General features: G+C 39.9%; 1 protein-coding gene and 1 long non-coding RNA gene across 3 annotated transcripts in view; one reads left to right on the top strand and one right to left on the bottom strand.

The window, feature by feature from the left end:
* The window catches only part of DCBLD2 (discoidin, CUB and LCCL domain containing 2), an 89,737-nt gene that overhangs the window by 58,357 nt on the left and 16,069 nt on the right, over window positions 1-15,311 (top strand). For both annotated transcript variants that reach the window (XM_011927656.1, XM_011927655.1), the window contains exons 4-9: window positions 4,121-4,172; window positions 6,732-6,804; window positions 7,101-7,234; window positions 9,478-9,518; window positions 10,337-10,552; window positions 11,844-11,968. In XM_011927656.1, coding sequence (XP_011783046.1) covers window positions 4,121-4,172; window positions 6,732-6,804; window positions 7,101-7,234; window positions 9,478-9,518; window positions 10,337-10,552; window positions 11,844-11,968 — 641 coding nt within the window. The remainder of the gene's footprint in view (window positions 1-4,120; window positions 4,173-6,731; window positions 6,805-7,100; window positions 7,235-9,477; window positions 9,519-10,336; window positions 10,553-11,843; window positions 11,969-15,311) is intronic.
* Window positions 8,828-15,311, bottom strand: part of LOC105501635 — a 17,933-nt gene continuing 11,449 nt past the window's right edge. Inside the window, exon 3 of the long non-coding RNA XR_001000216.1 lies at window positions 8,828-8,993. This is a non-coding gene — a long non-coding RNA (uncharacterized LOC105501635). The remainder of the gene's footprint in view (window positions 8,994-15,311) is intronic.

The raw sequence follows: 15,311 nt of genomic DNA, 5'->3' as shown, positions 1-15,311 counted from the left end.
AGTTCCCTTCTTCCCTTCCCTATCATTTAAAGGGACCACCCTCTTCCCTTCCCAGTGATAGGTGACAGAGTGCTAGCAGCCCTCACTCTCAGCGCGTCCTGGGCCTCAGCGTCCACTGTGGCGGCGCTTGAGGGGCCCTTCAGCCTGCCGCGGCACCGTGGGAGTCCCTCTCTGGGCTGGCTGAGGCCGGAGCCCCCACCCTCTCCTTGCGGAGGTGTGGAGGGAGAGGTGTGGAGGGAGAGGCGCAGGCGGGAACCGGGGCTGCCCGCTGCGCTCCCGGGCCGGTGTGAGTTCCGGTGTGAGTTTTTCACACGGAGCGGCCGGCCGGCACCGCCGGCCCAAGGCAGTGAGGGGCTTAGCACCGGGCCAGCAGCTGCGAGGTTGCGCCAAGTCCCCCAGCAGTGCCGGCCCGCCGACTCTGCACTCAAATTCTTGTCGGGCCTTAGCTGCTTCCCCAGGGGGCAGAGCCCGGGACCTGCAGCCCGCCATGTCTGAGCTCTTCCCCCTGCGGTGGGCTCTCCCGGTGGCTTGAGCCTCCCCGACAGGCACCGCCCCCTGCTCCATGGCGCCCAGTCCCATCAGCAGCCCAAGGGCTGAGGAGTGCAGGTGCGGATCCGGACGCAGCTCCGCCTGCAGCCCGGGTGCAGGATCCACTGGGTGAAGTCAACTGGGCTCCTGAACCAGATGGGGACTTGGAGAACTTTTATATCTAGCGGGAGGATTGTGTGTGCACCAGTCATTACTCTGTGTCTAGTTCAGGGTTTGTGAATACACCAATTGGTACTCTGTATCCAGCTAACCTAGTGGAGACTTGGAGGACTAGCAGTCTGTGACTCTGTGTCTAGCACAAGCATTGTAAATGCACCAATCAGCACTCTGTGTCTAGCTCAGGGGTTGTAAATACACCAGTTGGTACTCTGTATCTAGCTAACCTAGTGGAAACTTGGAGGACTAGCACTCTGTGACTCTTGTGTCTAGTTCAAGGATTGTAAATGCACCAGTCAGCACTCTGTGTCTAGCTCAAAGTTTGTGAATACACCAATTGGTACTCTGTATCTAGCTAACTGTGTGTCTAGCTAACTAGCACTCTGTGACTCTGTGTCTAGCTAACTAGCACTCTGTGACTCTGTGTCTAGCTCAAGGATTGTAAAGGTACCAATCAGCACTCTGTCAAAACGGACCAATCAGCTCTTTGTAAAATGGACCAATCAGCAGGATGTGGGTGGGGCCAGATAAGACAATAAAAGCAGGCTGCCCCAGCCAGCTGCAACCTGCTGGGGTTCCCTTCCACACTGTGGAAGCTTTGTTCTTTTGCTGTTTGCAGTACATCTTGCTGCTGCTCACTCTTTGGGTCCACGCTGCCATTAAGAGCTGTAACACTCACCACGAAGGTCTGCAGCTTCACTCCTGAAGCCACCGAGACAAGGAACCCACCGGGAAGAACAAACAACTCCAGAGGCGCTGCCTTTAAGAGCTGTAACACTCACCACAAAGGTCTGCAGCTTCACTCCTGACAGCGAGACCACGAACCCACTAGAAGGAAGAAGCTCCAGACACATCTGAACGTCTGAAGAAACAAACTCCGGAAACACCATCTTTAAGAACTGGAACACTCACCGCGAGGGTCCGCGCCTTCATTCTTGAAGTCAGTGAGACCAAGAACCCACCAATTCCGGACACACTATCAGAAATCTCTGGGGCAGATGGATTTTTTTGGAGCTAGGCTGTGTTCTTATTAGCTGGGAGCATTGTAGTAATGACAGGTTTCTGGAAGGCTGTTTACTTAGGAAAAGCTTTTAAGAAAGACATTTTAAAGCTTCTTAATTGCCTGCTTTATTTGATGTTGTTTTCTTTGCCTTTGTAGAGTCATAAAGGTCAAAGTGTATACTTAAGGCTTTATCTTCAGTCTTCTTGGCTCTCCTTGTAGCTATCCCTTTTGAATTCTTATTTTTCTCCTTTAGAACTCTTTTGAGCTTCCGCGAAATTTGAGAGCAAGTTTAGTGAGTTGCACATTTGCATGGCATAGTTTTGGAGTCTTAGCACTGCATGGACTTACAACCAAAGCCCTGTTCTGATCAAATAATCCATAGTTGACCAGATTTCTGGCATGTGGCTGGAAGGTGATGGGGCCAGCTGGCAATCTTCTTGTGGTTTAAGTGCCATTTTGGACCACACAGTACCTTTCATCCCAGGATATTAATCTTAGAAATTCAACTTCTAATCTTAGAAGTTGGAAATTTTGTTGGTGGAACAGAAAGTGGAAAATTGATTCTTGTTGATGCTGGGCAAAGATTGACAGGAACAACTAGAGTACCGGTAATTCAATTTGCCTGCTCTTCTGGTTGGTCAACTAGGTGGTAGTGAACCCCTATTTAGGTATCTATCCTCTTAAATTCCTAAAGCACAGATTAGCTTAACTGTCATTCAGATGTCTGGTTTATAAATATTTATACAGTTGCATTGAAAATACCCCTTTCCTACTGGTACAACAGTTATTAAGCTCTAGTTCAAGACACGTTTTAGTTGAATAGTAAACACAAAATGTCTTCAGAATTGTAGCATAAAATGATCTGTGCTTGCTGTGGTAACCATTAATTTAACAAATATTTACATACTGTTCAGTGTGCTAGGAGCTATCTCCATCAGTATATTGGCCACCCTTGACACAGTTCTTTAATGAAGCATTTATATGTAAAATCTTTTGTGATTGCCTTGGGGTCTTCTTCCAGGTTTTCCTCCCTGCGGTTTAGTAAATAACTGGATTTAGCCAAACATGCTAATGATCAGAAACTTTTATTCATCCATTGATTCAATAAATAAGCCTCCTGTATACCATATGCTGCTATTGCTACCGGAAATACAAAGGTGGGGACAAACAGTCTCAGGCTCTGTCTGGGGACTAGGCTTTTATAGAGTGATTTTGCTTATAACTCTGTAATTACATCAACAAGTCAAGCTTACGTATTAACATAACACATGTTACCTTTGACAACACAAAATAGTCATCCGTTTATTAAACAAACTTAAAGTGCCTACTATGTGCTAAAGGAATTTGACTTGTGAAGATGAGGGACAGCTTCACAAGGCCAGCACTTGAAGACTGTGTACGCTGTGTTGAAGGCTTTGCTCTCTATTCTAAGAGCAGAAGGAAGCCATTGAAATGGTGGGGTTTTTTGTTTTGTTTTTTGGTTTTTTTTTTTTTTAACCAAAACCACTTTTTACATAGCCTATGAACTTGGTCTTGGTCTTAATTAGAGGCAGATTAGCTCTTGCTCAGATGTATTGATTTCTAGGCAGAAAATGTTAAATTTAAGAAGTTTTGTTTCTTTAGAGCAATGCTACTCCAACTTCACTGTGCTTAAGAAATTACCGAGAGGACTTGTTAAAACAGATTTTTGGGCCCCACCTCCAGAGATTCTGTAAGTCTGGATGGAGTTCAAGAATTTGAATTTCTACTAAATTTCCAGAAGATGCTGATGCACCAGTCCTGTCTCTGGACCAGATTTTAATTAGCAGTTATTAATAGTTATAGCCATAAAATTAACTCACTTTCTTTGTCATTGTTTTCCTTGTGTGCAAACAGCAGAGGATCATTTTTAGTTATATAATAACTGAGAAATATTTGTATGTGTGTGTGTGTAGCTGTATTTTACAGAAACCACTTTAAAGCTATAAATGTTACTTATCTATGCATGTTCTAAATATATATATATAGAAATCACATATACATATATATGTGTATATGGTATGTGACTTCCTGAGGTGATGTAGTAAACAGTATTGAAGAGACATTGCTCCAAAAATCAAGAAACTTAATATCAGAAAGAAATTGTGATTAACAAAAATTGGTAAAGTTTTTAGGACCCACTTGACAGTGCCATTGAGGTTTTTGAAAATTAGAGCATATGTATGCTTCTGCCATGTTGTAACAAACCTGCACATTATGCACATGTACCCTAGAACTTAAAGTATAATAATAATAAAAAAAAAAGAAAAAGAAAAAAAGAAAAATTTAAAAAAAAAATTAGAGCAGTATAGTTTGGAATTCTGAAACACTTGGAGTTTCAGCAAGGTAATCCTGTATATTAATGCAATCAGTTTTTTATTTTTGTTTTTCTAGATCTAATTACTTGTTTGGACACTGCATCCAATTTTTTGGAACCTGAGTTCAGGTATGATCATATTTGTGACTTTTTTTTTTTTGCTTAAATGTTATTCTTCATTCACGTCTTCATTTTCATTCTCTATACTCTTAGAGTTAATGTATATTGTGTGATACGTATCATTGTTCTGAGACTTCAATAAATTAGAGCTTATTTAAAGCTTATTTAAAGCATAAAACCATTTAGTTGCATGTTTACATTTTGCTTTTATTGTAGCATTTAGATCTGCAAAATGAAAGTATCATTTTAATATGCTTTGAAAGTAGAACTAGTTGCTTTTCAAAATCTGGCAAAACTGCTAATAAAAGTTGAAAAGGTATTTATCTTTTTTCAAAAAATTGAAAGAGCATGGTTTTGGCTGTTTAGAATTCTCCGGTGTTGTTACTCAAGTACGATTTCTACTATTTTTCTTCTTTATGCCTTTATGCCTCTAATCGAGTTCCTAATTCTGTTTGCTGGCTGCCGTTCGCACTGCTGCCCAGTTGTCTTCCAAATACATATCTGACCATTTCCCTGCTTAAAAATCTTGAGAAACTACTTGTTATGAGAAAAAACCGTTGTCCCAGTTTCCTTAACCTGGTCTTCTGGGTCTTTCACAAGTAGTCCTCAGGCCATTTTTCCAGTCTCATCTTATGTTCTCCATATTGAAATGACTCTGAGTTATTTACACTGCTCTGAGCTCACAGAGCTTTTACCAGAAAACACTTGCCTCCTCTCTGCTTGGCAGATCATTCTCATCTTTCAAGAGCCATCTTACTAACTTCCTCCGAACTTACTACCACTTCCCCCGAGAACCTTAATTTTGTCTTCAAGAATGGTTCTGGGTGGGAAGGGTGCCCTCTTCAGCATTTGAGGGGGACCCTGGTTAGCTGGGGTAACCCTGGCATCAGTGTATGGTAGACAGCTCTGGCAGAGGGTCAGCTGCACTCGCGCCACTCTCCAGCTCCATGATCTGCCACAAATCCGAGCTCCCATTGTCCCTCTCCGGGGCTGCTGTACTATCACCTAATGGCGTCCAGCCTCCACTCATGATTCCTTGCTATCTCTTTTCTTCTCAGGAGCCAGAATCATCTTTTTTAAAAATACTAATCAGATTATGTATGTAAGCTGCCAAAATCCTTTACTGGCTTCCTATTTTTACTTAGAAATATATTCCAGACTCCTCACCATAGCCCACAAAGCTCCTGCATTACCTGCCCATCTGTCCAGTCTTCTCTCTGACTAACGTTAGTTTTGCTCTCTGCCACCTACTTGCAGTGCTATCCTCACTTCCAGACACGCCCCAGGCCGTCCTGCCTCATGCTGTTCTCTTCCCTCTGACAAGTGTGCATTTCCCACCACTTGTTCTAGTGACATCCCTTAACTCACTGCTGAGGCTTCAGTTTCTAAGAGACCCACGCTGCCACCCCCATTCCGACTGGAGGTGGTAGAGAGTCCTGCGTAAGAGCACAGACTCCAGAGCCCATTTGCTACCTGCTAGCTGTGTGAATGGGCATACAGTTCCTTAATTTCCCAGTTCCCTAAAATGAGGACAACACTAGCATCTCCTCCATAGGGGTCTTATATGGATTACCTAAAGCACTTAGGGTGCTACCTGGCAATTCATTCAGTTTACTGAATTATTTTGTTACTTGTATTAAGTTAGATTTCTTCTGGTTATTTCAGCGTGACTTTTCGTCATAGCAGAATCAAAATCAATTCTTTGTGTAAGTATTGGTTTAATGTCTTCTGCCACTGGAATATAAACTCAGTGAGGACAGGGGCAATATTTGACTTTTGTAAACCCAGTACCTTGTACTGCCCTACACTCAACAGACAGCATAATAGGCATTCAAATAAATGTGTTGGATGGATGGGTAGCAGCGTGAGTGAATGTACCTCTTTTAATACAGCTTAAATTGGATCAATAGAGGGTTGGTAAAACATATTATGGCATATCCACAGAATAGAATATCATGTAGCTCTTAAATTTGATGAATAGGTCTTATAGTAGAAACATGTCTACCATTCATTATGAAATAAAATAATCAAGGCAGTATGTAATAAGAAAAAAAATGTGGCAAATGTGTGAGTAAAGACACATTATATATGTATGGATGGAAGAACGTGTGAAAGGGCTTTTTAGAACTGGTGGTCCTGGCCGGACACGGTCATTCACGCCTGAAATCCGAGCACTTTGGGAGGCTGAGATGGGCGGATCACCTGACGTCAGGAGTTTGAGACCAGCCTGGCCAACATGGTGAAACCCCATCTCTACTAAAAATACAAACATTAGCCGGGGGTAGTGGTACACACCTGTAATCCCAGCTACTCAGAAGGCTGAAGCAGGAAAATCTCTGAGACCCAGGAGGCGGAGGTTGCAGTGAGCCAAGAAGGTGCCATTGCACTCCAGCCTGGGCGACAGGAGTGAAACTCCGTGTCAAAAATAAGAACTGGTGAGTCGTTCAGGGTAGTGAAATTATGGTATTCACCTTGAACTGAAAAATGTGTCTGTGATATTTTTGGGGGTTGCTTTTTTCCCTGTAAAATGCAGCATTATGTAACCTTTTGCTTGTTTTCATTTCTCAGTAAGTACTGCCCAGCTGGTTGTCTGCTTCCTTTTGCTGAGATATCTGGAACAATTCCTCATGGATATAGAGATGTAAGCTGGATATAAGCTTATTTGAAAATTGTGATATAGCTTTATTTTTTTAGAACTCCAGAGTAGTTAGAGGTGTGTTAATTATATATCCTTACCTTTTACTTTTTTAAAACATTTTTTAGTAATATGCATTTTATTCTTTTTTTTCTGCTAAAACTATTGTGTTCCAGTATCAATAATCTATGTTTATGAAGAAACTGCCTAGATTCACTGATTTCTCGAGGAAGTAGAGTGTCTTGTTTATGAATTATGAAGAAAAAATTAAAAACGAATCTTTTCTTTTTCCCTTCCTTAAGTCCTCGCCGTTGTGCATGGCTGGTGTGCATGCAGGAGTAGTGTCAAACACGTTGGGTGGCCAAATCAGTGTTGTAATTAGTAAAGGTATCCCATATTATGAAAGTTCTTTGGCTAACAACGTCACATCTGTGGTGTAAGTATATATGCAATTTAAAAAATATATGCTATCTATAATTAGCATTCTGGGTAGCAGTGTGCTAAGAACTAGCTAGATCTCAGCAATATCACTGTTAATGGTGTTCATGAAAGAACGTTTAGGCAGTAAGCACTCACATTGGCGTGCTCAGTGTCTTATTTTTTGTTTTGTTTTGTTTTGTTTTGAGACAGTTTCGCTCTTGTTGCCCAGGCTAGAGTGCAGTGGCGTGATCTCGGCTCACTGCAATCTCTGCCTTCTGGTTTCAAGCGATTCTCCTTCCTCAGCCTCCTAAGTAACTGGGATTACAGGTGTGTGCCACCATGCCTGTACAAAATAACTTTCGTATTTTTAGTAGAGACGGGGTTTCACCATGTTGGCCAGGCTGGTCTCGAACTCCTGACTTCGTGGCCCACCCGCCTCGGCCACCCAAAGTGCTGGGATTACAGGCGTGACCCGCCATGCCCGGCCAGTGTCTGCATATTTTGAAGAGTATAGGCGGTGTTGTACTACCTTAGCTTATTCTTCAAAAATGTAGGCATTTGGAAGAGTAATGTGTTTCTTCTGTCTTTTCTAAGTGTTAAAGTCTACATACGAGTCTAGAAGTTTGTTGCGAGATCGTTATTTATTTTACAGATTGAAAGGCTTAACTACTGTGTTCCTTATAGCACATGGGGATTCAAGATAATTGAAATACTTTAAATATAAATTTAAATTTGACATAAAGTATTACATCATACGCATTATTGTGAATCTTCCTTTCATTCTAAGAGAATATTTTAAGGATGTATTTTCATGGTATCTATAGTGTTCTACTGTTTTACAAAACATAGAGTAGGCATCAAAAGCAGGACAAGTTGAAACATTAAATAGAAATGCAGTGTTAGCAATCTGTTTTTATAAATCTTGTCTCTTAGATATGCTCAGTCTTTCAGACAACACTAAGCCTAATTGAAACCAGCTTTTCTTCAGAGGTCCTAGGCCAATTTTCATTCAGAAGACTCGAGTTTCATCCATATCCAGATTGCTATACAACAGGATTCAGCAAACTTGTTCTGTAAAAATCCAGCTAATAAATATTTTAGGCTTTACAGGCCACATGTCTCTGCATCTTATTCTTTTTTTGCTTTATTTACAGCTCTTTATTCTATTCTTAGCTCACTGCCCATACAAAACAGGCCATGCATGGGCAGTCATTTGCCCATCCCTGGTATAGACTCAACTACCTTCCCTTTTTTTTTTTTTTCTAGATTATTTTGTGCAGACCCTTTCATTCCTTTACCATGTTTTTTTTTTTTTTTTTTTTTTTTTGGAGACGGAGTCTCGCTCTGTCGCCCGGGCTGGAGTGCAGTGGCCGGATCTCAGCTCACTGCAAGCTCCGCCTCCCGGGTTTACGCCATTCTCCTGCTCAGCCTCCCGAGTAGCTGGGACTACAGGCACCAGCCACCTCGCCCGGCTAGCTTTTTGTATTTTTTAGTAGAGACGGGGTTTCACCGTGTTAGCCAGGATGGTCTCGAACTCCTGACCTCGTGATCCGCCCATCTCGGCCTCCCAAAGTGCTGGGATTACAGGCTTGAGCCACCGCGCCCGGCCTCCTTTACCATGTTATACCTTTAGAAAGATTTAGTGTGTGTGAATTCTCTCTTTCATGCTTTAAAAAAGAAAACAGGGAAAAATTGCATCCTGTTGTAATGGTTTGCATGTTGGACTAAAGGCAGGAGTGTACACTGAGACTTCTTCCATGAGATACTGATTTCTTCTTAAAAAAAAAAAGAAAAGAAAAAGAAATCTATTAGTACCCAACTTTTCTTACATTTATCCCAAAAAACTTGAGCCTCATTCTCTGAGAATTAGACCTTTTAGTGTAGCATTTGCCACAGAAAAGTGTTAAGAATCCATTTATTTCATGAAATAAAGTAGTGACAGATTGACAGTAAACAATGAGTAAATAAATTTTGAAAAGTACATATTAAAGATTACATAGAGAACATTTGCACAATCACATGTGAAACTGGGTGCTAGATACTGGTAGAGAAAGTTGTTTATGCTGATTTCAGAAGTTGTCCTGCTTAGAAATAAGACTTTTTCCCTAGGAACAATATTAGTTGTCTTAATTTTTAGCCATACAGTCTTCTTGGTTCTTTTGTTGGGTGGGGAGAACCAAATCAAGAGAAAATGTTTCACTAAATATGCAGCAATCGTGTTATGTGAGTATCACCAAAAAAAACCCTTCTCTCTTTCAGGGGACACTTATCTACAAGTCTTTTTACATTTAAGACAAGTGGTAAGCCTTTTATGGACTTTATAATTTTGTATTTATATAATTAATATTTTTGAACACTGTCAGGCACTGTGTCAATTGCTGATTTATTGTACTTTCTCACTTAGTTGTCATAATAACACCATAAGGTAAGATAGTTATCTAATAATATAATGAATAGAACAAATTGGAAGTTTTATATTTATAGAGAAATGGTCATGTAAACAAGGAAGGTTCCTTAAGAAAGATGACTTTTGAACTTGTCTGAAGAAGTAATCAATTCGTTCAACAGAAAATATTTACTGAGCGCCTTCTTTATGTGCCAGGCATTGCTCTGGTTCGAGTGATAGAGCAGCATTAAAGTGAACAAGATCCTGCCGTCCTGGAGATTACATTCTAGTAGTGAGAGACTGATGATAAGCAATGAATAAATTATTGTTTATAAATAATATACTGTTTACAATATGATAAAGATGTAGGAAAATAAAGAAGTAGAACTGGACCGAAGTTGGGAAGGGCCTTCCTCCCAGGGAAGGCCCACCTGAAGGAGGTAAAGGAGTGAGTTATTCAGTTATTTGGGAAGAGTGTCCCAGGGAGAAGATAATGTATCTCCATTAAATTAACAGTCATACTTGTAAATGAGCATGTTTGTAGGTTTCCTAATGATACACAAAGACATATGCCCAAGAAATACTTGCCTAGTTTTGAAATTTCTCTGTTACAGTGTATTATCAGCATAGTGTATGTTAATTAAAGATGGAATAGAAAGTTTTCAGTGAGCAGGTCTACATGCATTTTGAAATTATACCTGGAAACCAAATTCAGTCTTTTCTTTGTTTCAGGTTGTTATGGAACACTGGGGATGGAGTCTGGTGTGATCGCGGATCCTCAAATAACAGCATCATCTGTGCTGGAGTGGACTGACCACACAGGGCAAGAGAACAGTTGGAAACCCGAAAAAGCCAGGCTGAAAAAACCTGGACCGCCTTGGGCTGCTTTTGCCACTGATGAATACCAGTGGTTACAAATAGATTTGAATAAGGAAAAGAAAATAACAGGTTAAGAGATAAAATTTTCTAGAGCAATTTGTAACACTTATTTTATTTGAAAAACTGGTAACATCTAAGATTTTCAGAGAAAATTAAGGCATTAAAATTTTAATTATATGGTTTTGTGTGTTCTTCACTGATGTTAATATTACTGGAGACACATTTAATGAAACGTGGCAGAGAAAAGGAGTTATTTGTGTTGGTCAGGGTTCTCTAAAGGGACACAACAGATAGGACAGATGTATATAAAAGGGAGTTCATTAAGGTGTATTGACTCACATAATCACCAAGTGAAGTCCCACAGCAGGCCATCTGCAAGCTGAGAAGCAAGGAAGCCAGTCCGAGTCCCAAAACCTCACAGGGAAGCTGACAGTGCAGCTTTCATTCTATAGTCAAAGGTCCAGAAGTCCCAAAGCTGAGAACTTGGGAAGGTGATGTTCAAGGGCAGGAAGCATCCAGCATGGGAGAAAGATGTAGACCGGGAGACTTAAGCCAGTTTAGTCTTTTCACTTTCTTCTGCCTGTTTTTATTCTGGCGGTGCTGATGCTGATTAAATGGTGCTGACCCAGATTGAGGGTGGGTTTGCCTTTCCCAGTCGACTGACTCAAATGTTAATCTCCTCTAGCAACACCCTCACAGACATACCCGGGAACAATACTTTTCATCCTTCAATCAAGTTGACACTCAGTATTAACCATCACGGTATTTAATTCGTAATGGCTTTTTGTTTCCATTGTACTGAAACTCTTTTTTAAGGTAGTGTTTCAGTAAAGTGGTCTTGAGACATCTAAAATAACAATCTCTTACAGTCATTAAGAAAAATTTGTTAAAGGAGTCCATTTTAAATGATGAGATCATCAATTTTCCACATGTGCAGAGTATAAATTTAATTTAGGGGAACTTAGCAAATGGTCGGAATAATTGGTTGGGATTGGTTTAATTTTGTTAAAAAATTTATTTTGTTTTGGTACTGTAAATAATACCAATAATATCTTTAATCTGTTCATTCCCAGGAATCATCTTACCCAGTAGTCAAAATCTATTTTACTACATTATAAACACAAGACACCGAAATAGAACAGTTCTTTACTTAATGCACACCCATAATTCTTCCTATCTCTCCAAGGGAATAAGGCCAAGGATTTCGTAATTGTTATGATGAAAACGTGCACTTGGATATGGAAATGAGCCATAATTAGAAATGTTTGAGCTGTGCATTTCAAGTGTTTATACTTTGATGCTGAACAAACTTAGAGAATCGGACCATGTGCATTAATGAAAGCAACTCTTCATTCCCCAGGCATTATAACCACTGGATCCACCATGGTGGAACACAATTACTATGTGTCTGCCTACAGAATCCTGTACAGTGATGATGGGCAGAAATGGACTGTGTACAGAGAGCCTGGTGTGGAGCACGATAAGGTAAAATGATTGCCAAGGTATTTTTAACAAACATTTTGAAAATGGGCGGTTGCCAAAAGTCACAGAGCTCTCCTGTATAAAAGAGATGTAGAAGGTAAGAACATCTTATACTACCCTCTTGCGGTTATTTTAGGTAGTGTTATTGGCCTTACTCTTCTGACTTCAGAAAATTCTCAGTGGTTCTAGGTTCCTTTTGGTGATTGTAACGGTGAGTACTTCTCTGATTTTTGTCACTGCATTTTTAATTGAATTGTTCAGACACTTTATTAAGAAAATCTAAAAGGGACCTTGTAATTTCTTATTTTTATGAAGCTTTTTACAATTCACCGGATGATGGAGAGCCTTTGTTCCCAGATTTCTACTCTGTAGGCAAGAGGTAAAAAAAGAATAAAGCTGAAAACCAACATGCATTAAATTATGGGATATTATAGACTTGAAAATTCATCTGAAGATCATCTCACCAACTTTCATCTGGGAAACTTCTGTTTTTTCTTACATGAAGAATTGCTCTAGCATCTAATTATAATTATGGAATCTTTGTTTTAGTTAGCAACAAATTATGAAGATACTGGAATGAGCCAGAGGAAATGATAAGGGGTGGGGAGCAGGCAGAGATGGATCTTATTCAGATGTATATTCCTTTGATCTTTAAATGGAGGAGTCCTCGTGCCTAAGGAAGATAGATGTCTCCCATCAGTACCGAAACTATGGGGCTGGGCATGATGGCTCACTCCTGTGATCCCAGCACTTTGGGATTGCTTGAGCTCAGGAGTTTGAGACCAGCCTGGGCAACGTGGCAGCACCCTGTCTCCACTAAAAATACAGGGAATTAGCCAGGCATGGTGGTGCATGCCTGTAATCCCAGCTTCTTGGGAGGCTGAGGTGGGAGAATCACCTGAACCCACGAGGTTGAGGCTGCAGACTCCATTGCAATCCAGTCTGGGTGACAGAGGGAGACTCTGTCTCAGAGTGGAAAAAAAAAACTGAAACGATGACATTTTTTCAAACTTTCCTGAGTTTGATTTTGATTATATATTTTTATTTTTTATCATGTATGATTTGCTAAAAAGTCTTCCATTACTACTTTTCTCATCTCTCTGTTCAGAAACCTCCAGGGGCTCATTATCTTTCATACGCATCTTAACTCCTTGCTTTTATTCAAGGCCTGTTTCTTTTCTTCTCCTTGGCGTCACATGAACCTCATCTTTGCTGAGCCTCTCCCTGTTACAGTAACAATACCATCTGCATACATATCTTCTACTTCATGCCCCTGAACTTGACTGCTCTTTATTCCTACCATGTCCATATTTATTTGTATCACATTTATTGTGCTTGTGGAATATAGCTAAATTTTTGGAATTTTAAGAATTGTTCAGGCTTATACTATAAAAACTTCTAACAACATTAAATGATATTTCTGAAAAAGATTCTTTGTTGCATTCATTTTTGAAAGGTAATTTCTCTAAGTGTAGAAATCTGGGTTGGCCAGTGGTTTTTTTGTTTTTGTTTTTTCCTTTCAATAATTGAAATACGTTGTCTGCTGTTTGCTGGCTTGCATTGTTTTTGACAAGAATTCTGCTATTATCTCTGTTCCTCAGTATGTGATACATCTTTTTTTCTATGGCTCCTTTTAAGGTTTTCTTTTCATCATTTGTTTTAAGCAGTTTGATTGATGTGGCTTTGTAATATTTTTCTTTCTTTTTTTTTTTTTTTTCTTTGCTTTTCTTTTTTTTTTTTTTTTTTTTTTTTGCTTGGGGTTCTTTGAGCTTTTTGGATATGTAGGTTATGATTTGCATCAAATTTAGAAATTTGTAGTTCTTTTTTTTTTTTTCAAATATTTCCCTTCCCCAATTCTAATTTTATGAATAGTATGACCCTTAAAGGTATCTCACCATTCACCAATGCTCCGTTCTGTATTTTTTTCAGTCTTTTTCTCTTTGTGTTTTAGTTTGAAAGTTTTCTGTTTTGTCTTCAAGTTCACTAATCTATTCTTCTGAAATGTCTAATCTGTTAATCCCATCCAATGTCTTTTTATCTCTGATACTGTACTTTTCACCTCTAGATGTTCAGTTTGGAGGTTTTAAGATGTCTCCAATGTGTCTATGCTTTTCTCTATCTCTGGAACATGGAGCATATATAACAGCTCTTTTAATATCCTCATCTGCTAATGTTATCCTGTGTCATATATGGGTCTTTTTATATTGATTGATATTATGGATCATATTTTACCTGCCTGAATTTTTTTTATTGGATGCCAGACATTGTGTTACATTGTTTGATACTGGGGTTTTTTGTTATTATTACTCCCTTAAATATTTTTGAGCTTTATTCTGGGATGGAATTAAGCTACTGGAAACAATGTGATCTTTTCAAGGCTTGCTTTTCAACTTCATTAGGCAGGACCTGGACAGCCTTTAGTTTTCTCATTTTTCTCCACCACTGAGACACCACTGATACTGTTCTAAGTACTCACTGCAGTGTCCCATGTATTATGAGGTTTCTCTGTTCTACCTGTTGGCAGTGTAAGGAATTCCCAGACCTAGGGAGCTCTGAGACTTGTCCTGCTGACTTCTTCCAGTGTTTCTTTTACTGGCCATAGCTCATTTCTTTACACGCAGCTGAAGATTTAAGGGAAAACTCCTTATACATCCTAGAAGTGCCTCTCTCTCACACACACACTCTATCTTTATAGTTCTCTTCTCTCCTAATCTCTGCCTACAAATTCTAGCTACTTTGTTGGCCTCCCACTCTCAGCTCTGTCTCCGCAACTCAGTGAGAACGTCAGGCTCTGTTAGGGATCTCTTTCCCTGCATTGTGGCCTGGAAACTCTCTACAGACAGTACTGGGACAATAAATAGCAGGCCTCACCTTATTTGTTTCCCTTTGCCCAAGGCAGCCTGTTGTCCACAGTCCGAGAACCGTTGTTTCATATATATTATCCAGTTTCTCAGGTATGTTTAGGGCAGAACGGTAAGTCTAGTCCTTTACTCTCACGGTCAGAAATGCAAGTCCTCACATTGGATTGTATGAATTAACAGACTTTTCCCACTCATCTAAGTCCATTTGCTCCCTCATCACCTCCAACTCAAGGGTAATTGGTGTATTCATTTTATCCTTTTCTGAGCCTGCACATGTGCATGAGCACACAGAGACTGCATTTGGTTTTGTTTTCAGAAAATGGGATTAGTATATATACAATTTGTTTTCATAATATGTCACTTTCTAACATTATACCATATTTATGTGTGGTAATCAATAAAATTTCAGTTTCTTTTTTTTTTTTTTTTTTTTGAGACGGACTCTCGCTCTGTCACCCAGGCTGGAGTGCTGTGGCCGGTTCTCA

The sequence above is a fragment of the Colobus angolensis genome, unplaced genomic scaffold (assembly GCF_000951035.1).
Source record: "Colobus angolensis palliatus isolate OR3802 unplaced genomic scaffold, Cang.pa_1.0 Scaffold73, whole genome shotgun sequence".
In the NCBI taxonomy this organism is placed as follows: Eukaryota; Metazoa; Chordata; class Mammalia; order Primates; family Cercopithecidae; genus Colobus; species Colobus angolensis.
This window is presented reverse-complemented; position numbering and strand designations above follow the sequence as displayed.